Source organism: Miniopterus schreibersii (genome assembly GCF_964146895.1).
Source record: "Miniopterus schreibersii genome assembly, chromosome: 15".
In the NCBI taxonomy this organism is placed as follows: domain Eukaryota; kingdom Metazoa; phylum Chordata; class Mammalia; order Chiroptera; family Miniopteridae; genus Miniopterus; species Miniopterus schreibersii.
The window spans coordinates 12,866,603-12,891,824 of record NC_138115.1 but is presented as its reverse complement, the minus strand read 5'-3'; the positions used below and the strand labels follow the sequence as shown (position 1 = coordinate 12,891,824).

Sequence of the window (25,222 nt, the reverse complement as noted above, 5' to 3'; positions counted from 1 at the left end):
AGTGGTCAGATACTGGGCGTTTGCTGTCCATGCTTCATTATACCTTATATATGCACGTTTTCCAAGTAGTCTTTTGTAATTAATAGTTAGTTAAAATAATTTTAAAATTTAATAATTATAATACAAAAGTTGTTTACCTATCCAGAAATCTCCTTTGAGGAAGAATGCGACAGATGCTATGCAAGGACCGGTTTATTCTGTACTCTTTCCCCAGGAAAACCTGAAACTAATTATGTAAAAGGACCCAAGTGGGGATTTTGGAAGAAAGAAAAGAACTGATCTCAGGTGTGACCTCCTAGGGGCCAGGACTGAAGCCAGGGGTTCCCAGGAAAGTGCTGCCTGAAAGAACTCGCAGGCCCTGGGACTTACAGCATGTGCTTTCCCACAGCAGAGGCTGCACAGGACGGTGTGGCCCTGAGCAGGCCTGGGGGCTGTGACTGGCGAGCCATGGGTCAGACCCGCTCTTCTCAGGGATGCCAAGTGACAGCTCAAGCCCCCAGCCTGCTGGCTGGCAGAAACTGCATCTCTGTGAGTTGGAGATCCAGGGCTGTGGAGGGCAGAAGGCCTGTGGGGAGGAGAGTACTAAGGCGTCAGGAAGGGGGTAGCTGGTCCTCGGGGACATCTCCAGGTTGGCATCCAGCCCTAGTCATGGTAGAGAATATAATTTGATTTTACGCTTTTCTGGGAGCCGATGGTGAAGGCCTGAGAGGAAGGCACCTTTTTCTAGTTGCCATCAGTCAGTCATTCCCGGTGGCCTGTGCTGTCTGTCTCCCTGAGCGCTAACTGCTGAGTGGCCCCGGGGCTGGGCTGTCCTCTGTGCCCCAGGCCTGAGGCAGCCTCTGGCTCTGAAGTGGCTGCTCAGGAAATATTTGTGGAATGAAGGAGCGAGTTCCCTGTGTGGTAGCTGTGGGTTAACTCATACTTATTACATGTCAGACCTGTGCTAGGCCCTGAGCATCCCGAGAGAGAGAGACCGGTAAGGTACCTGCCCTTGCAGATGCTTGTTGGGAAAACCAGATATGAAACAGTTAAAGACATAACCAAAGAAGGTAATTTCAGATGGTGGTGAATTCAGAGAAGCAAGCCCAGGACTGGGAGCCAAGATGGGGTTACTTTAGCTGGAGGGATCAGGGAAGGCCTCTCTCTAAGCTGAGACCTGAGGGAGCCAGTCCTGGGAAGAGACTGGGAAGAGCCCACCAGGTGTACTTTTAAAGCTACATAAAAAATAAAAATAAAAATAAAATAAAAATAAAGCTACATCAAACATTTGCTGTGAACCTTTGCCACATTGTATACCCCCAAATAATCCCAAGGTGTTCCCAAGAGCTCAGGTGCACAGGGAAAACCCCCGAGTGGTCCCTCCAAACAGCGTCACCTCCCAGTTTCTGGCTGAGTGCTGCAGACTCTGGGTGTGACACCCCTTGTGGGACATCCCAGGCCTCATCCTGTGTTTCTCTGGGACCAAGGTGTCACCAAGACCAACCCAGGCTTTGCCAGCTTCCCTGGAGAGGCCTCGCTGATTGTTTTTGGCTTCCTCTTAGATTTTTAGATCACAAAAAAGTCCCCGCTCCTCGCCCTTTCTCTCTGCCCCAGGCCCTGAGATCCGATCTCTCACTGAAACAAAGCCCCTCGTTCATGTCAGCCTAGGAGACTGAGTGTTCTGAAAGCGGATCCCTGGGGCCCAGGGAGGGTGTGTTTTTGGGTTTCTGCCTTCTCAAAAGCAGGCTTTTGATTTGGCCCCTCCTGCCCCACCTCCAAACCCTTTCACGATGGAAATTAAATTCTTCTGAACTTTAAGTCCCTTCTTCAGCGCTGCTCCCAGTGGGACTGAAGCCACCGCAGGCTAGTGACTCTACCCAGCAAGGTGGAGATTTATTCTGGCTTGAAATGCACAGTTTCATCCTGACCCTTGAAAAACAAGTCAATAAGAATGTGGGCCGTGGAGCCAGCTGTATCTGGGTTCAAGTCCTAGCTCTGTACTTGCTGACTGTGATCTTGAGTGGTGGCCTCAACCTCTCTAGAATGGGTTTTTGCATTGGTGCATGGGGACGCCTGGCCTTTGTGGCTGGGTGTGTGGTGAGGTTTCTGTGGGAGTTGGGTTATTGGAAAGCATTCTTACTTTTATCTTCAGAAAGTACCCATTTTACAGATGAGAAAGATGGAGGCCTGAGAGGAGTTGTGACTACCTAAGCTTCTGAACCATTGGGTGGTTTCGGTCCATCTCTTGGGTGCAGGCTGCAAGCCCTTGGCGTGGGTGGGAGGGATCTGAAGGCCTCCTGGCTTTAACTCAGTGATCTCATTCAACTCCATGACAGCCATGAAGTGGAGAGGGGCTAACGACATTGCATGCTTAGGATCCTGGCCCTACATCCTTTGGGGGTGATGGTTCCCCATTTCTCTCCCCCTGACTCATTTACTTCTAACCCAATGGGTAGCACAGCTGCCAAATCTGACGGCGGGTGGGAAACTTGGAGCCCAGGGAGGGAGAAAGTGTTGCCCGGGGTCGCCCAGCACCTCTGAGGCAGAGACTTTCATGCCAGTGGGCAGAGGAGCCTGGACTAAGAGGATGTGCATGACGTAAAGAAAAAAAGAAAGAAATATCCTCTCTCTACCATCCAGGAAAGGAGATTTGCCCCTGCGGCCTGAGGGTGGGAGAAAGGCTGCCCTCTTGGCTCCTTTCCCCTTTTCTTGCCTGGAGGCGTTAGAACACCTGGGGATGCAAAGGGGGCCAGGTAAGGCGAGGTTGGGGAAGACAGGCTTGGGGTTTCCTCGGTGGGCTCTCAGGGGGCTTTCTCTTTGTGTCTTTGTCTGTCTCTGTCTCTTTCTCCCTCTCAGTCTCTCTCTTTCTCTCGTCTCCACTTTGAATAATCGAGAAAGGAGAGGAAATTAAGACTCTTGATCAAGGAGTCTGAGGCAGACGCACAGCTGAGGTTTTGGGGGAGGGGTGCTGTGGCTGGGCGAGCAGAGGGGTAGGTGGGGGCGCGGGGAGTTAAGGCCCCACTTGACCAGCCCCGTGGCAGCCCCAGCCCCAGAACCAGGGAGAGGAGCTGGCGAACCCACAGATTCTCTCAGTTCCCGGGAGGTGTCAAGCCCTACAGACCTCACTGCGCCCCTGCGAGCTTCTCCCAGCCCCCTGACCTCCATTCTTCAGATCGCAGCCTGGGCCTCCGAGAGCTTCCCTGATTGCTCCGCTCTGAGCCCGGGCCTTCTGTGTTTCCTCATCAGAGCACCCGGCACCTGCCCTGTCGTCCCCAGTCACTTCTTTCTCAACTGCTAAGCTGTGCACCCTGAGGCCAGGACCTGGGTGCTGTTCACTGGTTGGTCTCTGGGGCCTGGGACCCTGGGGCCCAGTGTGCTCACCCTGTGCTTGTGGGACGATTGATGGACAATCAATGAGAATTTTGCATTTGGCCAGGAAGTTGTGCAGGTGAAAAGTGTGTGTGTGTGTGTGTGTGTGTGTGTGTGGTCGGCAGGTGGAGGCAGAGTGAGGGAGGCGGGAATTTGGGTCAAAGCCTTAAAGCTATTGGAAGGCCAGGAGGGGACATGTGGGATAAAGAACATCCTTCCTCCCAGCCTGAGGTCCTGTGTGGATCCTTTCATGAGCTTGGTCTTCAACCCCTCCCTTGAGTTACTTCAGGGGATCCCACCTGCCTCTCTCTTTCCTTTCCTTCCTGAATTTATTGAGCATCTGTTATGTGCTAGATACCAGGGACACAATGGTGAGCCAAAAATCAAATGCAGTCTCTCTTTCCTCATGGAGAAACCACAAAATTAAGCATGAAATTACAGCTGTGGTCAGAGTGGTGGAGACTGTTGAGATCATAATGGGATTTGTTCTTATCTGGGGAACTCGGGGTGAGTGGTGGTGCCACGGGGTCCCTGAGGAAGCCTTACCCCCTTTTAATCTCTCTGGCCCCTTCCCAGCTACCCCTGGTAATCCTCCAGGTTTAGTAAAACCTGAGGCCTAGTTATGCACCTGCAGCTCTGAGACAAGTTTGGCCCCTCCCCCTGTTACCTAAGCCCCTCCCCCATGTAGATATTTGAGATCCACTTGGGGAAGGTTTCTAGGGGTGTCAGCCTCCTTTGATTTCTTTTCCTCCTGAGCCAGGCTTCCAGCCGTAAGGATGGAGAGGAAACGTTTTAATCTTGAAAGAGACGGTTGCAGGGCAATAGGTGATGTCACTGTATCCTTTCTCTGCTTCCAAAGGTCACTCGGCCTGCCTTCAGATGCCCTTTCAGCGGCTGCCAGTGCCCCCTGCAGCTCTCCAACCCCACCCTCTCCCCGGCTTCCCAGGGAAGAAATGTCAGCTCCAGCTTTTCCGAGGGTTTCCTGCCAGGTCTTTCTGAGGGTGGGAGAAGAGGTGGGAAGGACAAGCCACAGTGAAGGGAAGACAGTGTGTTTACCGATTTGCTCAGGCCAGGGAAGAAAACATTCAGAGCTTTCAAATCCAGGGGGTGAACAGATGGAGAAAAAGGGGAGGCTGGGGCTGAGTGGCAAAGTCTGGGGTTTGGAAAGCCATGCTCACAATGCCAGCATGTGTCTTGTGCCTAATCCCAGACGTCCAAGAATGTGGCCCCCCACACGCATGCCCCCCGCCTGGCACCAATGACGGAGCTGGGCTGGCTTTCTGGGCATGTGACCTGTAGGATCTCGTGCTTGGGTTAATCCTCTGTTGTCACTGTCTTATGATTTTTAATAATTTTTTTTTTAAATCCTCACCCGAGAATAATTTTTCCATTGCTTTTCAGAGAGAATGGAAGGGAGAGAGAGAGAGTGGGGGGAGAGAGAAACATCAATGTGAGAGAGACACACTGATTGGTTGCCTCCCACATGCGCTCCCACCGGGGCCAGGGATCCAGCCTGCAACCAAGGTACGTGCCCTTGGTCAGTGCCAAGGACTAACACTAACCACTGAGCCAAACTGGCCAGGGCAGATTCGTAATAACTTTTGAACAAGGGGCCTCATATTTTCATTTTGCACTGGGTCCTGCTAAGGACAAAGGGATGAGGTCAGTGCCCTGAACCTCATCTCTGGGCTCCAATTGAAGGGTCTGGAAAGGTGTCCACCCCTTCCCAAAAAATTGCCATGATTGGGAGGGGCAGTGGGAATCATTAAATTCAGCCCCTCAGTTCCCATATGGGGAAACTGAGACCCAAAGAGAGAGGAATGTGCCCAGGGTGCTTCAGGCACTTCCTCACGTAGTCCTTACACTGTAATACCAAAGTTGGTACTGGTTTCATCCCCATTTTACAGACGAGAAATCGAGGCTGGGACATCACCCAGTGACTGAATGCCAGAGCCTCAACTCGACACCAGGCCTCTTTGGCCCTGGCCTGTGTGCTTTCCAAGAACCCTGAGCCTGACACATGGGTCTCAGCTTCCTCACCTGTGTAATGGGAATATTGGATGGTTGGGAGGGTTTGAGATAAGGCTGCAATGTGCCTGGACTGAATTAGCGGCCCCTGGCTGGGCAGATGCCAGGGCAGCCTCGACTCTGCCACGTCCTTGCTGGCAACTGCTGAGCCTCAGTGTCCTGGTCTAAGAACAGTAGCTTCCTCCTGGGGCATTTGTGAGAATGATATGAGAAAGGCAGGTGGAGTGTGAGCTCAGCATGAGGTGGGGCGTAGGCCCCAGGACCTGCCCCCAGGCCCAGAGCAGGCATGAAGGGCACCGGAGCTCATCCACGAGTGCTGCTCATCCACGGCCTGGGCGTGGCCGCCTCTACCTCGCTGGGGGTGCTGGAGGGAAGGCAGGTGAAGACACCTAACATAGTGGCTGCCCAGGAGGGGTTGCTCAACGGCTGATGTCACCCCCATCCCTCACGCCTTGTGATAGAATATCTGCCAGGTGTGCAGTCACAACTCAGGTCACACCTGGTCCAAGAACACTTACAGGAGCAGGTGGGGGCACCGGGCCTGGGACTCAGAGGCTGGCTGGATTGTGGGTACGAGTTGGGACGGCAGCCCAGGGGCACCCGGTGTAAGTAAAGACCAGAGGCTGGAGTGACCCTGGGAGACAGGGCTCAGTGAGGAGCCTGAGCTCTGCTTTTGTTGGGGTGAGGAGGGGTGTTCTCTCCCGCACTCCCTGTGGGCTCCTGACAGCCTTCTCCTCTAGTCCCCAAGCCTCCCATTCCGGGCCCTTTGGGAACCCAGCTGTGGACTCCCATGGTGCTGAGGAGCGGGGTGCTTGGCCCTAGCTCCCCTTAGAGAAGCAGTCTCAGGTGGTGGGCAGAGTGAGGGCCCCAGCGGGGCACGGGCAGGGAGAGCCTCCTACCGAGGTCCTCATGCCCCGCTGAGCTGGGTTCAGCCCTCGGAACCATCCATCATCATTCACCATGGGGGGATCATCGTTCAGGGAGCTGGAGGGGCACAACCACTTGTGCCTTTTGGGTTTGTAAGGACAAACACTCTTTTCCAGGACACTTATCAAATTTAGCCACATCTCCCATATTTCTTCCCATTTGTTTCAGCCAAGGAAACTTTCTGCTAATGAAGACACATGCAACATGATGGAAGCCTTGGCAAACACCAGCAATCGGAACACAGGATTCGTTCAGGGAAGTGAAACACTGGGATGGTGCTGGGTTTGGAGAAATGTTTTAGGGAACGCTGAGTGTCCAGGCCTTCAAGGTTACACTGTGGATTTGGGGGCACAGCCGGCCCCCTCTCTGCTGAGGGGCTACCTTCAGCTTCTAGAGCAGCAACAATAGCTTCACCCACCATTCCCTGAGCACCTGTGTGTGACGGGCACCTCACCTCATCCTAGTGTGGAAGGCGAAATCACTATCCCATTTGACAGATGGGGAGACTAAGGCCCAGAGAGGTTAAGCAAGTTGCCCCACTGCGGGTCCCCACGTGGGATGTGAACTGTACTGCCTGCTCGAGAGCCCACTTTCCTGAGTGCCTGCATTGAAGTCCACCGGCTAAGAGGTTGGGTTCTTTAAATATGTTTTTTTAAAATTGATTTTTAAAGAGAGAGGGAGAGGGAGAGAGAGCTAGAAACATCAGTGAGAGAGAAACATCAACATCGATCGGCCGCCTCCTGCAAGCCCCCACTGGGGATCGAGCCTGAAACCCAGGCACGTGTCCTGACCAGGAATCGAACCGGTGACCTCTTGGCAAATGGGTAGATGCTAACCGTTTAGCCACACTGGCTGGATGAGATCGGGCTCTCAAATCTCAACTCTGCCACTTTCTAGCTGGGTAGCCCCGAGCCTCTTGACTAATCTCTCCCTGTCTCGGATTGCTTGGGTAATAAAAGTACCCAAGAGCTGTTGGAAGATTCAATCAGAGAACTAGTGAAAAAGCTGCAATGCATGTGAGCTGTTATCAGTAATATATATTTTAGGATCAGGGTATTATTTAGTATCTTTTTTTAGTATCAGCCTCTTTAAGGTTGGCATTAAGATCATGGCCTGGGGTGCTGAAGTTGTGTAGCAACAGCCTATGGAAGCTTGTGGACCTGTCCGCTTCCTGGGGGAGAGACATTGGCTGCTGAACGGGGGTTGGGGACGGAGCACCCAGACCCTGTGGTTTCTGAATGTTCAGCTGGTGTCTGAGGCCCATAGGAGTTGCTTTTCCCTGACTCATTGCTGCCCAAGGGGCTGTGGCCTCGTTGTGTAATCCAAGAACTTAATACAAAGCTTTATCTGGGACATGTTTCCTGCACTCATCTTTCTAGTATCAGCATATGCCCAACTGGCCAATGTTTGCAGCTTCTGGAAGATTCCAAACAGAGACATTGTTTCCATGTATTAAAAATATCTTCATTTGACTCTGGCAAAAATCCTGATAGTGGCCAGGGTACCCACTTTGCAGGTTAAAAAATGCTGAGTCTAAGGGAAGTTCACAAGGATTAATAGAAGCAACAATGTCTATGTTCCGATTGTTTCGACTTCTGGCCTAGGGCTCGTTCTGCAACACCCTCGAAGTTTTCAAGTTCTTCCCATTCCCTCCATTCACACCATGGTCAGATACTAACCCCTTTCCCCAGGGTGGGGCATTATGATGAAACGTTCAGCGTCCATCCTGCCCCCTCCCATTGAGCAGTAGCCCTGCCACTGGAGAATTGATCTCCAGCTTCAAGGGGGACCTTGGTCCTATGGTCTCACTTCCATCCTTTGTCAGCGACAGGCTCAGGGTTCTAGGCAAAGCCAATGCCCCACGGGACAAGTCAGGAATGAGAGCATGACCTAATTTGAATTGATGAAATTCAAGGGAACCTTGGCTGGGGGCTTTTGGGAAAAGCCCTAGAGACATGACTGAGCCATTGGATTTCTGCTTAGAGAACCCAGTACATTTTCTTATTGTTTCAACTAGCTGGAGCTGGGCTTTCCATGCTTCGTAGTGGACAACATCCTAAATAAAACATCAGAGTTATGGGATTTCCACAACTGTCTCCTACCTGGAGTCCTCACACCCAGTCCCTACGCTGCAGCTGGAGATGGTCCTGACACTGATCTGACCAGTCACCCCTGTCTCCACTGTGACTATCATTATTTGCTTCCATTCAGTCTCTCCAACCAATAGGGAAGGCTGTGAGGGCAGGGACCTTGCTTTCTAGAACAGAGTAGCACATACCCAGTGATTTTTTTTTTTTTCCTGTGGGAGGCTGGCGTGGGAGCCAACGAGGATTCTGTGGACAGAGTTATGTGCCAGGAGAGAGTGCCTAGTGGTCAGGAGTCATCTCCAAGGGACAGCTTGGTTCTGCCTTTCACGGTGCTGAGGAAGGACACCCACTGCCTTCCTGTGTACTTCTGCAATTTGGCCCAGAGCTGCCAGGCATTGTGGAAATGCCCTGGCCCAGGCTGCATGGCCTTGGGCAAAGTCCTTCTCCTTTCTGGGCCTCAGCCTTCCCAGCTATATAATGGGGGAGGAGTTTAGACCACATCACCAAGGATTTCCCAGAGCTTTTATTTTATGACTCTGATTAAGCTGTAACTGTGGGAAAGGGTCTGAGGACAGGAGAGTGATGTTCACAGGACAAGCTAGTGGGAAAATACATGGCTGGGTGTTGGGCATTCTGTTCCCATAGCCAGGCCTGCCACAGGCATCGTACAGAGGCCAGTTGGGCCGTTGCTTCTAGAAACTGAGAGAGAGATGGCATGTGGGGGGTTGGGTGGGGGTGGTTCACAGGGGCTTAGGCCTGGGCATGCTCACAGCCCTTCTCCAGGCTGGATCCCCCACTGACCCGCTGGGGGAAGTCAGGTTTGCTGGGCCTTAGCTTTTCATCTGCCTTTGGGGGTGATACGGACTCCCTTGTGGCTCAGAAGAAGATGCAGGTGTGAGAGGATCACATTCAGGGAAAGACAGCATTCATCGAGCGCCTGTTTTGTCCCAGGCATAGCATCATTTAGCCTTTACAACACTCTGATGAGGACTATTATCTTTAGCTTATCGAGGCAGCATCTGAGGTTCAGAGAGGTGTGGCAGCTTGTCCAAGGTCACAGAGGATGCGGAGGTACTGACTTGGGCCTATGTTCTCAATCACGGTGCCTGGCTTTCTCCCAGGAGGGCTTTTCCCTGAATGCAGGGGGAGGGACGGCCCAGGACAGGCATGGCTTTCAACCTGGGGCGAGTTCTGACTGACTGGTGGGGGAGTCTCGGGGTGCTGTGTTGAGAAGGATTCTGAGGCTGTCTAGACTTAGTGGGAGAGGGTACAGGGGTTGATTTGTAATGTCTGCCACAGGTGAGGGGAGTGGGAGAAGCAGTCCATGAGACACATTTTGCTATTCCTGGGTTAGGCCTTGCCAGGTCTTTTCTAGGCCTAGGAAGCTGGTCTCCAAGGTGACCCTGTCCCCACATTCATGTTCAGCAGAGATAGGATCTAGAGACTGAGCTCATTCCCCCATGGGAGAGGGGAGGAGCGTGAAGAGTGGATTGATTGGGGCGAGGGCTGGCACTTGGCTGGGAAGGCAGCTCTGGGACTCCCGGTGGGGCTGAGTCAGATAATCTACCCGCCTGACTGCAGGTGCCCCACACTGGCCCCTGTAGGCAGGAGTGAGCACTGTGAGGGGGAAGTGACAGCCCCAGGGCGTTAAGCTGTTAGGAAAGTGAAGCTGGGAGCTGCTGAGGGAGCAGGAGCAGAGACCAGCACTAGGAGGCCCCTAGCTGTTATCTGGCCCACCACCCTCATATTGCAAATGGGGAAACCGAGGTCCAGAGAACTTCTTCCATGTGGGGGTCCATGATGTGTTTTGTTTTCTTTTTAATGCTCACCCGAGGATATTTTTTCCATTGTTTCTCAGAGAGAGTGGAAGGGAGAGAGAGAGAGAAACATTGATGTGAGGGAGACACATCGATTGGTTGCCTCCCGCACGCACCTGAACTGGGGTTGGAGATTGAACCTGCAGCCGAGGTACGTGCCATTGACCGGAATTGAGCCTGGGACCCTTCAGTCCCTGGGCCGACGCTCTAACCACTGAGTCAAACCAGCCAGGGCCATGATGTGTTTTACTTTAAGTTTAAAACATGTGGGATGCCTTGGGTTGGCAGGAAGCTTGGACTCAAGAAGAACAGGGCCAAAAGCGGCCCCCCCCCCCCCCGCCCAGCTGTTCCCTAACTTTAATGTACTAGGTCCTCACGGGTTGTTTGAAGATTAGAGCCCTGTTTATTGGGGCCCTTGGGGTGTCAGGCAGCTCGCTAAGCCCTTTTCCAGCATCATCTCATTGAGTCTCCCACGAGGTGGTACCAGCCCCACTTACAGACCTGGAGCTGATCCAGGGGGTTCAGTTCCTCACAAGAGGAAGATGGAGGAGCTGGGACCTGGGCAGCCTGCCCACACGCTGGAGTCACAGCCCCGGGCCCGTGTGGGCTGTGAGCATGAACGAGGTTCCCCGGAGAGCTGGTACCCGAGGCCGAGGTCAGCGCCTCCCACGCCTCCTCTCCAGTGTTGGGGGGCAGGGCATCTACAGACCACATTCTCAGAAACACGGCGCTGGCTGTGCTTTCTACAGACCCCCAACCCAGAGATCAGAGTTAGAAGGTGCTGGATAATAATGTGAAGAGCATTCTAATAATAACAGAGCATGGTCTACACTCAGCCCACTACGTGCCGGGAGCGGTTTCAAACACTTTACATATTTTAATTCATGAGATGGAGACTACTATTTTCCCCATTTTACAGATGAGGAAATGAGTTAGAGAAAGCTTCTATAACTTGCCCACAGCCCTATATCTGGTAACAACCGGTTAGCCGACTTGATCATAATGATCCTTATTTTTTATCTCGCCCCTGCGTTCACCTGTACTGACATGCCCCTGGGACATGAGGAGGGGGGTCAGGGGGCATGCCGGGAGGCAGAGCCGTGTGTATAAGAGCGAGGTGCTGAGAGATCGGGGGGTCCCCAGGTCTGTTCCAGAGATAGAAAGGTCAGTCACCGGCCTTGCCCTGAGCCCCAGCCAGGTTTCTAGATGCAGATCTTGGCTGTGAGCTCAGGGAGGGAGACCCGTGGGCAGTGCCTGGCAGAGGCTCCAAGGAGGTGGCAGGTGGGTGTGTGAGGGCTCCCACCTGGCCGACCCAGTCTCCCTCCCCGTGTCCAGGGCCCCAAAGGACCCTTGGGGGCTCCTACCTTCTTCCCCTGAGTCGCTCCCATGGCATGAAGTGGGCACCAGGCCTGGGTGGGCCTCGGGGGCTGGGCTGGGGTCCTTCCTGCTGGTGCTGATCTTAGGAGCCCAGGCCCCAGGGGTTCCCTGGGCCAGGGCCCCCAGGCCTCCCACGGCTCATGCTCCTCTGGCGCACAGGTGCTTTCACAGCTGCTCCTGAGCCCGGCGCTCCTCACCCAGGCTTAGGGTGATTGGTCTTGACAGGGGGCCCGGTGGCCCCAGGTGGCCCACGAGCCCTCCTGGGGTTTCTGTGGCTCGTCACCCCCTAGACCCCTGCCTCTCTCTCTCGGGAAGGAAACTGAGGCAGCCGGGGTCGGGGAGAAGCAAAGCAGTCCTCTCAGGGTGCAGCCAGCAGCTCCGGAGCAGCGGGTGACACCTGGGCGGCCCAGCGGGCAGGACTTGGCCTTCTCGCAGGCCGGGCACCGCTCAGCAGCCAGGGCCCAGACAGCGGAGGCTGCGTGGGGAGCTGGGGCAGGGGCTCGGCGGGCTTGTGTGGGGAAGTAAAGCCCCGGCTGGACAGCCCATTAATAATAGACCTTTGAAGACACTTGTGGCCGGGCTGTCCCAGGGCAGAGTACTCCATTCAGGGCAGCGGTCCCCGCGGGGAGGGCTGCAGGGCGGCTGGCTGAGCTCAGGCCAGGAAAATATCTGGAGGCCAGATTCCAGGCCAGGGGCCAAGTTCTCAAAGTACCCCTGGCAGTCCCCTCCTCCGCACTCGCCAGCCCCTTCCTTCTCTTTGTCGCCAACATGGGGCGAGATGAAGGCTGGAATCCCATTGGTCGCAGCTCTGTTTCTCACAGTCTGTGAGCCAGGGCGCATGACTGGACCTGGGAGCCTCAGTTTCTTCATCTGTGGGGCCAGACAATCATATGGCACAGGGCTGCTCTGAGGCCTGAAAGGGGAGGCGTTTGTAGCTGCAGCCATTGTTTTGTTAAAGCATAAATCAGATGGTGCCATTCACTGTTTTATAATCTTCCTCTTGACCAAAGAGGCATAACGGATGCAATGCGGTGATTCATGTAAAACTCTTCACAGAGAGTCTTGGACCACAGCAATTCTCCATAGAAGTCAGGTGCTGCAGTTTTGACGCTGTTAATAGCACTGTTGATAAATCCTCTGCCCATGGGCAAGTCCCGGGTAACCAATCCATTAAGCACAACAGCTTTCCCAAGAGCTGGGTGGGTAGGTGGGGGAAAACTTGGCACCCTTCCCTTTCTTCTGGCACAGTGCCTGGCCCGGAGGAAGTCCTGATGACTTGTGAAATGGCGGTTGGTGGTAGAGGGTCAAGGATCAGGCGCAGTAGGTCCAGCTTTGCCCGTGGAGTGACATCCCCAAGGTTCACGAGATGATCGTGGTGCACACATAACGTGTCAAGTCTTGCTTGCCCCTCGGGCCTCATTTTGCTCTTACCTCTCTCCCTCACAGTTCCTGGATCGCACCATCTTGCCCCCTGCCCCAGGATCTTTGCACTTGCTGTTCTCTCTGCCATCTCTCTCCCTTGACTCCATTTTTTGAAAGCTGCATACTTCTTTCCTTTCTGTTTTTCAGGCTCCCTTATCACCTCCTCAGAGAAGCTCTCCCTGACCCCCTATGCCAAGCAGCTTCCCAGGCTTTCTGTTTATTATTTTTTTTCACAGCATTTTTCGGCAACTGAAATGACATCTTTTCTGTGTTTATTGTCTGTCTTCCCCACCAGCAGTGGCAGTTTCACAAAGACTGGCCCTGGTCTGTCTTGTTCATCAGGTTGCCCCTGGGTCTAGAATAATGCTTGGCACAGTGCAGCCGCTCAGTAAATATTGTGGAGCGAATGAAAAGATGGTGGTAGATTAAATAAAGCAGTCTAAGTATGGGGAGTGCTTAACACAGCCCCTGCTCAGCGCAAGCGCTCCCTGCATGACAATTATTAATACTGTTGTTATTGTTGTTGCTGTATTTCCCTCAATACCCTTGGCCCCTCCAGCCGAGCAAAAGTGTGGCTTCTTCCTTCCGCCTCTTCCCCTGGGTCCAGCCCCTGCTGCTGCTGTTCCCTGTTCCTTTCCTGTCTGTTCCAGTCATGGCTGGGGCACAGCTCCTGATTTCCTATAGTAAGAAAAGCATCCCCCAAATAGTGAAGGGCAATGACTAAACAGGCAGGCGGCCAGAGCAGTAAAAATGCAACAAGTCAACCCTGAAATCAAGCTTCTTTGGCAGCCATCCCAAAAGTATCCACCAGCTTGGCTCTTGGGAGGAGATAAAAAGAATTTTACACATTTATTAATTCCCTCCCCCACCTGCTTGGAGTCTTGCTGAAATATGACTTATGAGCCGCACTGAAATCTGGGTTGACTGGGGCCTTCGATTGGTTGAAAGTTTGAAGCCTGGCCTTGGCAAGATGTGAGTCTGAAATGCAACATTTGACGCCATGCCATGGGCAGTAAAAATGGGGGTGGGGTGGCCTTGGAGGCTGGCCTAGGGCCTGGCACAGGGTTGGTGGTGAAGGGTCAAGGACCAGGTGTTCTAGGTCCAGCTTTGCCTTGTTTCACTGTGTGGCCCGAGCACAGCTCTTGGCCTCTCTTTCTCCATCTGCAAAATGGGGATAAAGCTCTGCTCCTTTTTGACCCATAGCTTTGTAGAAGGAAGCCAGCTTGGAGAATGTGGGAGGGGTTTGAAGAGGAGTTCCAGATCTCTCAAAGTCACGTACTTTCTACCTCTCCCAAAGCAGGGGTGGTGGGTACTGAGAGATTCTGAGCAATTTTCAATGTCCTCAGAGGCATTCAGGAGGAAGAAGAGGAGGGGAGGGAGGGAAGGAGGCGGTGCTGGTGAGGGATCAATGTTTTAGGGCAAGTGTTTTTGAAAAGTCTGTTTCCTGTAGAGATGGAGAGTGACTGGGATTCCAATCCTTTTTCTGAGGCTCCTTAGCTGTGTGACTTTGGACAAGTTGCTTGACCTCTCTGAGCCTCATTTTGCTCCTGTGTAAAGGGGATATCAATGGCCCCTACCCCAAGGGGCTGTGAGGATGAAATGAAGTAATTAATGTAAAACTCTGCACAGAGCGTCTTTGGATAACAGCAATTCTCCATGGAAGTCAGGTGCTGCAGTTATGATGCCGTTAATAACAGTGATGGTAAATCCGCAGCCCATGGGCAAGCTCAAGGTAACGAATCCTTTAAGCACAAAACCTTTCCTGAAAACTGGGTGGGCGCAGGAAAGCTGGCCACCCTTCCCTTTCTATCTTGGGCTCCCACCTACTGGCAAAGAGCAGAATTACAGCCTCTGGAAGGGGCTTGGTGTGACTGAGGGAACAGATAGATACACCCCCATCGCCCACCCCCACTCCCCTGGCAGAGAGGAAAGGCATGTTGACCAGGGGTGGGTAGGGAAACACAAGCCCCACATGCAGAGGCTGTGAGTAGCTTGCAGAGGTTCCTGAAGGCTTGTCTTCCCTGATGATGCGAAAATCAGTCCCCAAGCCTTGTCCATTTCACTTCCTGTATCCCTAGGGCTGGTCCTCATGCCATCTCCTGGCCCCTGCCCCCACCCTCTCTCCCTGGATAGGCCAGCCTCCTCACTGGCCTTCCTACCTCTACTGTCTTCTTCACACAGCAGCCAGGAGGAATTTTTTTAAAACTGCAAATCTGATCATGCCGTTCCCCAGCTTAAATCTCTGTGTGTCCTTGTGGCTCCTGGACTAAGTCTAAGCCCCCTTGCCCAGCCCACAAGGCCTTTCAGGCTCTCATTCCTGCCCACTCAGCCCTTATCACCTGCCCACTGCCCTTCCAGGCCTTGTTCATGCTGTTCCCTTGCCTGGCACACTCCTTCCCATCTTTGCCTGGCGAACTCCTATACATTCCCAAAGCTTCCTCCAGGATGCCTTCCCTGATTCTGCAGCTTTTTTCCCAATATGGCCCTTATTAAGCCATGCTGCTTCTTGACCTGTGCTCTGCACCCCAGACTATGAGCAGGCACTGTGCCTGGTTTTCTTCGCTGCAGGATCTCCAGGGCCTACCTAGTTGCTAACACAGAGCAGGTGAGTAGCAACTGTCACGTGAGGAAACTGGCTTTTAGTGGGTAATAGACTCAATGATATAGACAACTCTCTACAGCCATTTTCTTGGACTCTGACCTGCCCCATTCCTGAGCTAACTTGGGGTCCCTATAGTGCCCTGGAAATGATGTTGAGAGTCTGACAGACGCTGGCCACTTTGCATGTCGACCCAGGGGGGCCCGGGGTGGGGGCGGGGGTGGGGGCGGCTGGCTCTAGAGCGCTGTCTCCCTGGTGGGTTTTGGTGGCACAGCTGATGGCCTGTCAGGCTCCTTTTCCGTAGCCCCATCTGGAGGATGAGCTGCTGAGCCCTGCCCCAGTCGGGGAGGGGGCAGAGGGAGGTGCATGGCCTGCTGTCCCAGCCTCATGGTCCCCAGCGAGCAGCAGCAAGTGGCCTCTCCCACAGGCTCCATAGCAAGTGCAGCTTCTTCACTCTGAGCTTCTTGTTATCGAGAGCTGGCCTTTTAATGACAATTCCTGCAAGACTGGTGGTCTTGTCTCCTAGCCCAGGGCTGTGCTCAGCCCCAGCCAGAGGGCCATGCCCACAGCCTCTGAGAGGATGGGTCTCCCAGAAGCCGACTTTGGGGGTAGGATTCTTGGGAAGGTGATTTACTAAGGACTGGTCCCGGAGGACATGGCTAAGGGAGTGGGGCTGCAGGATGGGGGAAGGGAAGCAATAAGCAAAGGAGGGCTTTCAGGCCAAGTCCCAGCTTCAGTCTGATCCCAGGAGGAACCACGCAGTGTAAGTCACACCTCATGTTTGTCCCACTCCAGTGGGGAGCTGGGTGTTCACAGTCCCAGCCTGGCAGTCAGCTATGGCCCACCCTGGGGTGAATTAAGCTCTGGCACTTCCTGGCCTTTCTCTTCGCACCTGTGAACCAAGGAGGTGCCAGTAGCCCGAGGGCAGTCTTCTGAAGAGCGCAGACTAACCGGTCTGAGCGACAGCTGCCTTTCCAAGCTCCCGAAGAGAGCCTTTGCCCCAGGAGACCCTTTGCCCAATTCTCTGGTTCATCCCATTGGCATTTTTCAGTCTTCTGTAAAGTGCTGTCAGGTCTTTAGAACATAAGCTCCCATCTCCATATTGGCCAATGAAAAATTAAACTATTTTTCTTTCTATCTTGCAGACACCTGCTCGGGCACTTCTTTGAACAGTGCGCGCAGGCAGATGAACTCAGAAACAACACTGGGTCCCGGTGACAGCACCGCCAAGAGCTTTGCCTGGTTCCTGGCTATGAAGTCACATTAGCAATCCTTACGGTTCTCTTTTAATTTTATAAGGTATTCTTGCTTGTTGTAAAGAAAAAAATTCAAACATACAGAGGTAGTTATGGTAATAAAGGAAGCTCCCTGCCACCTTCGTTCCAGAGTGGGTATCTGGTCAGATGTTTTCAATTTATCTATTTCTCTTTTTTGACAACTTTTGGTGAAGTGGCTATTTTATCATATTTCATGCCTATGAGCCCTGGAGGAACTGATATAATCTCCCAATTACCAAAGGGGGAACTATGGCTCAGAGGGGTGACGTGACCTGCTGGCCCGGCTGGCGAGTGGCAGGGCCCGTGCTCAGAGCCAGGCCGGCTGGCCTCTCTGTTCAGCTGCGGCGCCTGTGGTGGGTGACTACAGGTTAGAGCAAGTGAGTCAGCTGAGAGAAAGAGCGGCTGGGTCAGGGTCCTCGGCCTGTGGAAGCCCCCCGCGCAGTTTTACTCAGTTAGTCCTGAGGGTCTGGAAGGAGGGTGTTGGGGTTTGGTGGGAGCCTTTGTCCTGTATGGTTACTTGGAACAAAATGGGAAGAATGGGGCAAATTTGTTTGCCTATGTGAAGCTGCCAAGCATGATACCGATGTGGGTGTCTGTGTAAGTGGTTAGTTGGGGCTGCCAGCAACACCCCTCTTTAATCCCTGAGTGTGATCTCCAAGTGGTTGGGGGAGGAGGGGACCATGGAACTGGCCAGTGGCTGCTGGGCTCCTTCCTCGGCCAAGCCTGCTCAAAGCCATCCATCAGGCTTTTCTTATTAGTCTTGACCCCACTGCAACTGCAGCCCACGTCCCAGCCCGCCGTGCCGTGTCAAAGCCTCCCATGCTCTGCCTTTCTTTACCCCAGGCTCCCTCGGCACAAGCCTGCCTGTCCCCAGGGCTGGGGACCTGGGAGCCCACACCGCAGGAGTGCGCAGGACTTCGGCTTCTGCCTTCCACTGCTCAGGGCGTTTGCGCTTGGGGCGTGGGCATCTTCTCCAGGAACTTGCAGTCTTCCTGGCACAAGCCCCAGGAGCCTTGTGCCAGTGCTTTCTCCTCCCAGGACTTGGTCTAGGGTCCCCTGGCCCTTCCCAGAGACACCGGGTGGGGTCTCAGCACCGTATCTCTTGGGCCTCGTCACGTCAGTGGGCTCCAGTGGCTGGTGTCGACGTCGCTGGGCTAAGGACTCCTTATGAAGCCACGATGACCCCTCTTCCCTATGTGGGGAAGGGCAGAGGAGAGTGTCCAGGAATGCACAGGGGCCCGACACTAGCCGCCCCCCAACAATGACTGATGGGGGGGTGCATTAGGATCCCAGCTCCCTGACCGACTAGGACATCCCTGGGGCGTCCACGGGGTTAGCTCCGCTGTCTCCCGCACACCCTTTAGCGGCTCCCCTTCCTCGCCTTGCTGCCCCACCCCTCGTTGGTGTTTTCTAGAATCATCCCCAAGTAAATCTCAGGGGCTGCTCCCGGGGCACTTGGCTAGTCTCTCGGCCTCTGCCCGACGCCCCCACTGCCCCGTCCCCTCCAGCTTTCGCTCGAAGGGCAGGTGCGGTGCTGACTGCGCCCAGCCCTGGCTCTGTGCCTGTGGGCCTCCGCCCGGTGCTGGGACCCACGGCTTCTTTCACGCCCAAACGGAAACCCCGAAGGAATCGACCTCCTTTCTGGCTGCAGTCACTGACCTGTCCGAACTTGCAGCCCAAGTAACCCCTGGCTAGACCATTGCCATCCCGGGGAGAAGCGCTGCGCACTGAGTGGTCAGGAAGTTCATTCAACGTGAGCAAACAGTGTAATTCTGCCCCGTGCGCGCAGTGCGCCCTCCCTCGGGGCGACAGCCAGAGTTCCCGAGGGGAAGCGCACCTGCTCTCGCCACCCACCGCGACGGCGACAGCGGCCGCGGGGACCCTCTGAGGCCGGCCCCCTCCAGGCGGGACAGCTGCCTCAGCCCGCGGGGGCTTTTGTTCCCGGAGAGGGGAAGCTCGCAGAGGGCGCGGGGACCCTCAGCCCTTGGTGCTGCCACAACGGTCCCTCGTCCTCCGCCGTCCTTCGGCTCCATCCAGCCCAGCTCACGGCCGCCCACGGGGAGCCCCAGCAGCCCTAAAACACCTTCCGGGGCACACAGCCCTCCAGCTCCAGCAGCTCCGGCCAGCCCTCGTATTTGTTCTTGCTGGGGGTGTTCTTCAAGAACTAGGGTGCGAGAGGAGGGGGAGAGAGAGAGATAATGGGGGAGGCTGTTCGGAGCCCACCCCTGCGTTAGCGTTGTGCTTTGAAACCTAAAGGCTTCCCCACCCCTGCCCCATGGGGGGCGGTGCTGGATATTACTAGCCCGTTTCACAGGGAGGCAAACTAAGGCTCAGAGGGGATGCAACTTGCCCAAGGCTTCAGAGATGGGATCAGAGCCTAGCCACTGCATGTCATGGAGTGGTGGTTGGTGGTGGGGACACCAAGAGTGGACTGTGGCTGCAGAGCTTAGCCCCTCTCTCAAATTCTCCAGCAGCTCCTCTAGCATATCCAAAATAATAATAACAACAATAAAAAAGCATCTTAGCAATTATTGATTGCTTGCTCTGTGCCAGGCACAAGGTGCCTTATGTATTTAATCTTCAGAGTAGCCCTAAGAAGTGCATACTATTATCACCCTGTTACACGGATGGGGAAACTGAGGCACATGGGGCCAAAGTAACTGCTTATGGCCACCCAGCTGGTATGTGGTGGAACCACTGTGCAATATTAATTCATATAAATGATAAACACACAAAGGGGATAAAATCAGTTAAGATTGCGTTGAAAAGGCCCAGGCTTAGTTTTTGGGAGAAAAAGTGTAAATGGCAAAATCTACGGCTGGAATAACTGTGGCTAACCCTTCGGGAGAAAGAACAGAGTCTAGAGGCTGCTTCTCTGAAACCCAGTTTCCCACGGGTGGGAACAAATGACACCATGGTTTTCATCGCGTCGTGGTCTCTGGTTCATTTTTGGGTGATGGGTCCCGGTCAGCTGATCATACATTTCAGATAAAGAATGGCGCTGACTTTCCTCCACTGACGCGCTTCCTTCTTGCTGTCTTGGCCTAGTTTTGACGGGCCTGGAAGCTGTGCTTTGGGAAGAACAGCGCCTGCCCTGCATCTTCCCAGAAAGTCCTTCCCCCCCCCCCCCCAGCACAGGGGACTCTCACAGGGACGTCGGGGAGACCCTGGCCCCGCCCCTGTGTTCTCTCCCTTTCACCTCCAGCACAAGCTACTTTTTTACTATTTCTTATTTCTTAAAAGTCACTTCTAGTTACCCGAATACGTTCTCTTAGAAGCACATGCGTACAAACCAGGCCCACATTTTCCAGACAAGGCAAAAACCTGCAGCCCCACCGCAGTGCCCTCCCTGACCCCCTTCCCTGGCCTTTAAGCACTTGGCCTCTTGCCCCTGCCCTTGCCCTGCCTCCCAGCCCCTGCCCCCAGGCTGCTGGCCTGGTGTCTGACCCCTGCAGCGCCTCCCCCGGCCTTCTGGAGGTTCCCCTTCCGCAGTGCTCTCCATGCTCAGCCGGGGCAGCGTTCTTCAGGAGTCAGGACAGAAATCTTTGTGGGGGCAGCAGACCTGCATGAGGAATCTACCCGCATCGCTGAGACCCGAGCACCAGGTTAAAGCCTCTCCAAGGCTCTGGATTCTCCTCTGTGAAATGGGATGATTACCGTACCTAGTTCATGGTGGGTATTAAACAGGACCTTGCAGGGACCTTGCCCCGGGTGCCTGCACAGAGCAAGCACTTGCCAAATGCCAGATTCTTATTACCAATCTTCTGTGGTCACTCTTCCTCTTAAGCTTCCCATGGCTCCCCGCTGCCTTCAGGACCGAGTCCATGTCCCTCAGTAGGGCTGCGTGTCTGAATCATTGACCTGAGCTCCTTGCTGTGGATCTGGGCAGAGCTGAAACTTCTCATCACCACCGGGGAAGGCCTGGCCGGTTCCCTCAGGTTTTAGAATTAATTGCTCTGAGCTGGGGATGCACAGACGGGGGCTGCCTCGGACAGGAGAGATGAAGCATTTTCCTGGAGGCCCCCACCCTCTGTCGACCCCCCCTTCCTCCTGTGAGCGCTCCTCAAACCCCACCTCTGGGTATCTGGCTAAGGTGGGACCGAAAGCCAGGCATCCTGACCCCTGCTCTGGGCCCCCTCCCCCAGCACGCAGGCTTCAGCTCTACAGCTATTTCTCTTCCATGCCTCACCCCTAGCCTTTCTTCCCCCCTGTTCCTCCTGTCTGGTGCTCACCCACGTATCTGTGCATTTATATATATTCTGGCCAAATAGCCAAGGCCACTCCTGCTGGGGGATTAGCCAGTGAGGCCACCCTGACCTCCGGGGTGGGTGACGGCCAGGTGGCCTTCCCCACACTACCTTGTGTGTCCTCCCCAAGCCACCCCAGTCCTTGTCCATCCATCCCTGGCATCCCCCCCGCCCCCATTCACTGGGATGGGGAGGCCTCTGGGAACCCACCTGCTCAAAGGGGCTTTTACTCTTGATGTCTCTGGCCCCTAAGAAGACCCAGCTGTCCCGGAAGCCCAGCTTCTTCGCGTAGGAACTGCCCAAGTTGGAGAAGAGCTCCCTGATTTCATCAGTCATTCTGCAGAGGACAGAGAGGACGGTCAGGCTGCGGGATGGGCCACGGCGGGCTCCTGAAGCACTCCCGCCCCTTCGCCGCACGCAGCACAGGCCGCGGAGTCACCAGGAGGAACAGGGTGGTGGGGCCCGGACGCCTCCCCGAAGGCCACTCGGAGGGAGCTGGAGAGGGGTGGGAATGGTTTCGCTTCTGTTTACAAATGTAATACAGAAAATATGGAACATCACGAAGTCACTAAGACTGACTTAGAGCCTCACCCCCTTGACACCACCATTGGAACATTTTCTGCATGTCTTTCCCCCCATGTATGGTGGGATCATACCAACTCTTTTGTAACCTGCTTTTCCCCCCCTACTTAATACTAAAGGATGGCCACCTGAAACTAATACAAAATAGTGTTGAACACAAACTGTAGTAAAAAATAAAATAAAAACCACTGAAGGATGAGTATTCTGCCATGTCCTTGAATATTTTCTACATCACCGTTTTTGATGCAGTGTATCCTCTTAGGTATATACAGAAATATGTCACATGTCACCATATGCCATGATTTCTGTAGCTAGTCAGCTATGTTGGACGGGGGAAGTGTGTCCAGTTTGTCACTATTGTAACCAAGGCTGCAACGACCCTCTTAGACCATCTCTTTGTGCACTTGTCTGGCTAGTTCCTGAGGAGAAGTTGCCAGAAGATGGGGCTGGCAGGGAGCAAGAAAGGGCATGGAGGGTTTGGAAGCATTTGGCTCCCTTCTCCCCCTGGCCAGCAGGGGGAGGTTCCCACTTACTTGGTCCCCGGGTCATCGAAGGAGGCCACTAGCACCAGCGCTTCCTCTGGAATTTCTTTAAGGAATTTCACCAGGAGCGTAGGATCTGGGGGAGGAAGGAAAGCAAGGTGCTAGTCACTCGGGGAAAGACCGCTGGCCACTCTCATTCCCTCCTGCCACCCTGATGATCTGGGAACGGTCCAGGCAGGCTGGTGACAAGCTCCATCTGCGGCCCGGGCCCGGCAGGAGGTGGCATCCTGGGGTGGAGCTCAGCACTGAGGGGCCAGGGCATGCCTGTTCGGTGTCTGGGGCAGGCTATGGAATTTGAAAGTTCCCCAGGGGATCCTGACGCGCAGCGCGCGGTGAGAGCTAGTGGTCTCAGGGCCACTGGGGACCTTCACCCAGGGGCCACGGAGCTCAGCCATCTCTCAGGAGCTCGGGGCTCTTTGCACGGCCCCCTACACCCCTTTCTACACTGGTTAAGAGCCTAACTTGTCTGTGCTGACTTTATTTATTTTTAAAAATTAAAGCAGAGTTAACATATAATATTATATTAGTTTCATATGTAAAACAATGATTTGACATTTCTTTCACCTTATGAAGTGATACCACAATAAGTCTAGTAACCATCTGTCACTGTACAAAGTTACTACAATATCACTGACTATATTCCTTGTGCTGTGCGTCGCATGCCTGTGACTTATTTATTTTACGACTGGAAGTTTGTACGTCTTCTTCCCCTGCACCTCTTCACCCCCCCCCCCCTGGCAACCATCAGCTTGACTGTGCCTGTGAGTCTGTTTCTGTTTTGTTTTAGATTCCACATATAAGTGAAACCACACGGTATTTGTTCTCTGCCTGACTTATTTCATTGAGCATAATATCCTGTAGGTCCGTCCATGTTGTCACAAATGGTAAGATTTCATTCTTTTTTATGGCTGAGTAATATTCCAGTATACATATGCGCCACATCTTCTTTATCTGTTCATCTAGTAACGGACACCTAAGTTGCTTCTATATCTTGGCTGTAAATAATGCTGCCATGAACCTAAGGGTGCATATGTCTTTTCGAATTAGTGTTTTCAGTTTCTTCTGAGGGCACGCCCACTGGGCTGCAAGTAACTGGGGTCACTGGGAGAGAACTTAGGCTCCTACAACTCTCCAGCTTACGTCAAGGGGCAAGGCTCTATTTGCACCTTTAACACCTCCCTGCACTGTGAAATCTCTGCATTTACAGAGAGCAGGCCTAGGCACGGGGGAGGGGCATCAGTTCCCTTGCAGGACACTGATTTGTTTCCATTGTTCTTATTTTTATGACCAAAAAAAGCAATAATGGCTTTCTTGTTGGGGCAATGATATAATTTCCTTTTAGGATATACTTATTTAGATTAAAAAAGTGAGACAATTCCAATAATGCAGATGTTTCTCTGGATATAGTGTAACTTGTGCTGGGGGCTCTTGAGTGGTTGACATATGGGCAAGACTGGCCTAGTGGGTTAAAGCAGGCGCTACAGCTGCCAAATGAAGAAAATTAATAGCCCTGCTCATAGCATTTTTGTAAAGATCAAATGTGACAATGGCTCTGGGCATATAGTCAGTACACTATAATGGGATTACAATTGTTAGCAGGATAGGTTACACAATTTTTGGCCGGTGCAAAATGAGAATATGGGGCCTTTTGTTAAAAAATTATTACGAATTTCAAGACTGTGATGGCAGGACATCAAATCAAGCATGAGTTTCCTCTAAGTTCTGGGCCTAGGTGACTGCCTGCCCAGAGGCCACTCGCCCACTCACCTGCCCTGATTCTTAGTATTCTGTGGGGATGTCTTGGATGGAGGGGAAGAATCACGTCCCCCAAGCAGGGGTGCCACCAGACAGTTCAGTCACACAGAGGCCTCCAGTCAACAGCCACAGTGCCTCTGTTAGTGAAATGGCCCCTGAGCTCCTGAGATAAGAAAATGAGTTCTGAAAGTAGCTTCATTCATTAGCTAGTATCAAGATCTGGCTCTTGTCTGGGGTGGACAGTAGATGTTTGGAAAAAATGAAGGGTGACTTCTATTCACTATCCCCCCACTTTAAGAAGTCACTGTCTGTCCTCTCTGTCTCATGTGGGAAGGTGTCACTTGTTCTCAGCATGATTCTGTTTCTGGTTCCCCATCAGCCATGGCTACATCCAAGTTCATAATAAGACATTATAAAACTTAATTTCATCTTTTAAATTATCTTTTCCCTTCTCATTGTGACAGATGACTTCTTTGCTTCTGAGTCACGTGGATAGAGTGAGGGAGGGGGGGAAACAAGGGACGAGACTGAGCTTCCCTGGCCCCTCCACCAGCCAGGCTGGCCCTTTTCACCCATCATTGCAAGTTATTTCAGTCTCACATCAATCTTATTAAGTGGACACTGTGGCCACCTCTAATTCATAGATGATGAAACTGAGGTTCAAGAGGGGCCGCCTGCCTCAGGTCATGCGGCCTCAAGTCTCTGACTCCAGAGACTGGACCTTTTCCATAAGCCTGGTCCCAGGCCACTCGGAACATCTTCAGGGTCCTACACAGAGGACAAATGAAGACCTCTGGCCCTCAGCCCATGGCCTGCCCCATCTCTTCTCATGCCTGTCTTCAGCTCCATCCTGAACCAGAAGCAGTCGTGCAGACACACCAGTCTTCCCATGTGATCTCCATCCATGCCACCCTCCCCTTCAGCATCAGCTTCCCCCTGGCCACCCCGTGGTCCTGGGGATGTGTCTGAAGCTTGGGGGGCGCACCTGAAGACTCCTGTGTGGGCCCTAAGGCAGGCTGCAGGTTGGCATATCCCTGGCCTGAAGGCCCCACCTGTGAGGTGGGATGCGGCTGGAGGATGGCCATCATGAAGCCCTGGGCCCAGGAGGGTCCCAGCTGCCATCTGTAAGAGTGCTGCTGTAGATCACCTTCCAAACAGGCCCAGCTGTGGCTTCTGGGCAGCAGGTTCCCATTCAGCCCCTCTGAGGCTTCTTG

General features: G+C 53.5%; 2 protein-coding genes across 3 annotated transcripts in view; both read right to left on the bottom strand.

Annotated features, from left to right (window-relative positions):
- FAM107A (family with sequence similarity 107 member A) overlaps positions 1 to 12,186 on the bottom strand; it is a 50,872-nt gene extending 38,686 nt beyond the window's left edge. Inside the window, exon 1 of the mRNA XM_081159889.1 lies at positions 11,572 to 12,186. Coding sequence (XP_081016015.1) covers positions 11,572 to 11,595 — 24 coding nt within the window. The 5' untranslated portion in view covers positions 11,596 to 12,186. The remainder of the gene's footprint in view (positions 1 to 11,571) is intronic.
- A 6,422-nt stretch (positions 12,187 to 18,608) lies between these two features.
- The window catches only part of FAM3D (FAM3 metabolism regulating signaling molecule D), a 30,634-nt gene continuing 24,020 nt past the window's right edge, over positions 18,609 to 25,222 (bottom strand). The window contains exons 8-10 of one of the 2 annotated variants that reach the window (XM_081159608.1): positions 22,245 to 22,329; positions 21,340 to 21,466; positions 18,609 to 19,046 (exon numbers count right to left, since the gene is read on the bottom strand). In XM_081159608.1, the coding sequence (XP_081015734.1) occupies positions 18,957 to 19,046; positions 21,340 to 21,466; positions 22,245 to 22,329 (302 nt within the window). In that variant the 3' untranslated portion in view covers positions 18,609 to 18,956. The remainder of the gene's footprint in view (positions 19,047 to 21,339; positions 21,467 to 22,244; positions 22,330 to 25,222) is intronic. The other variant, XM_081159609.1, reaches the window with a different exon arrangement.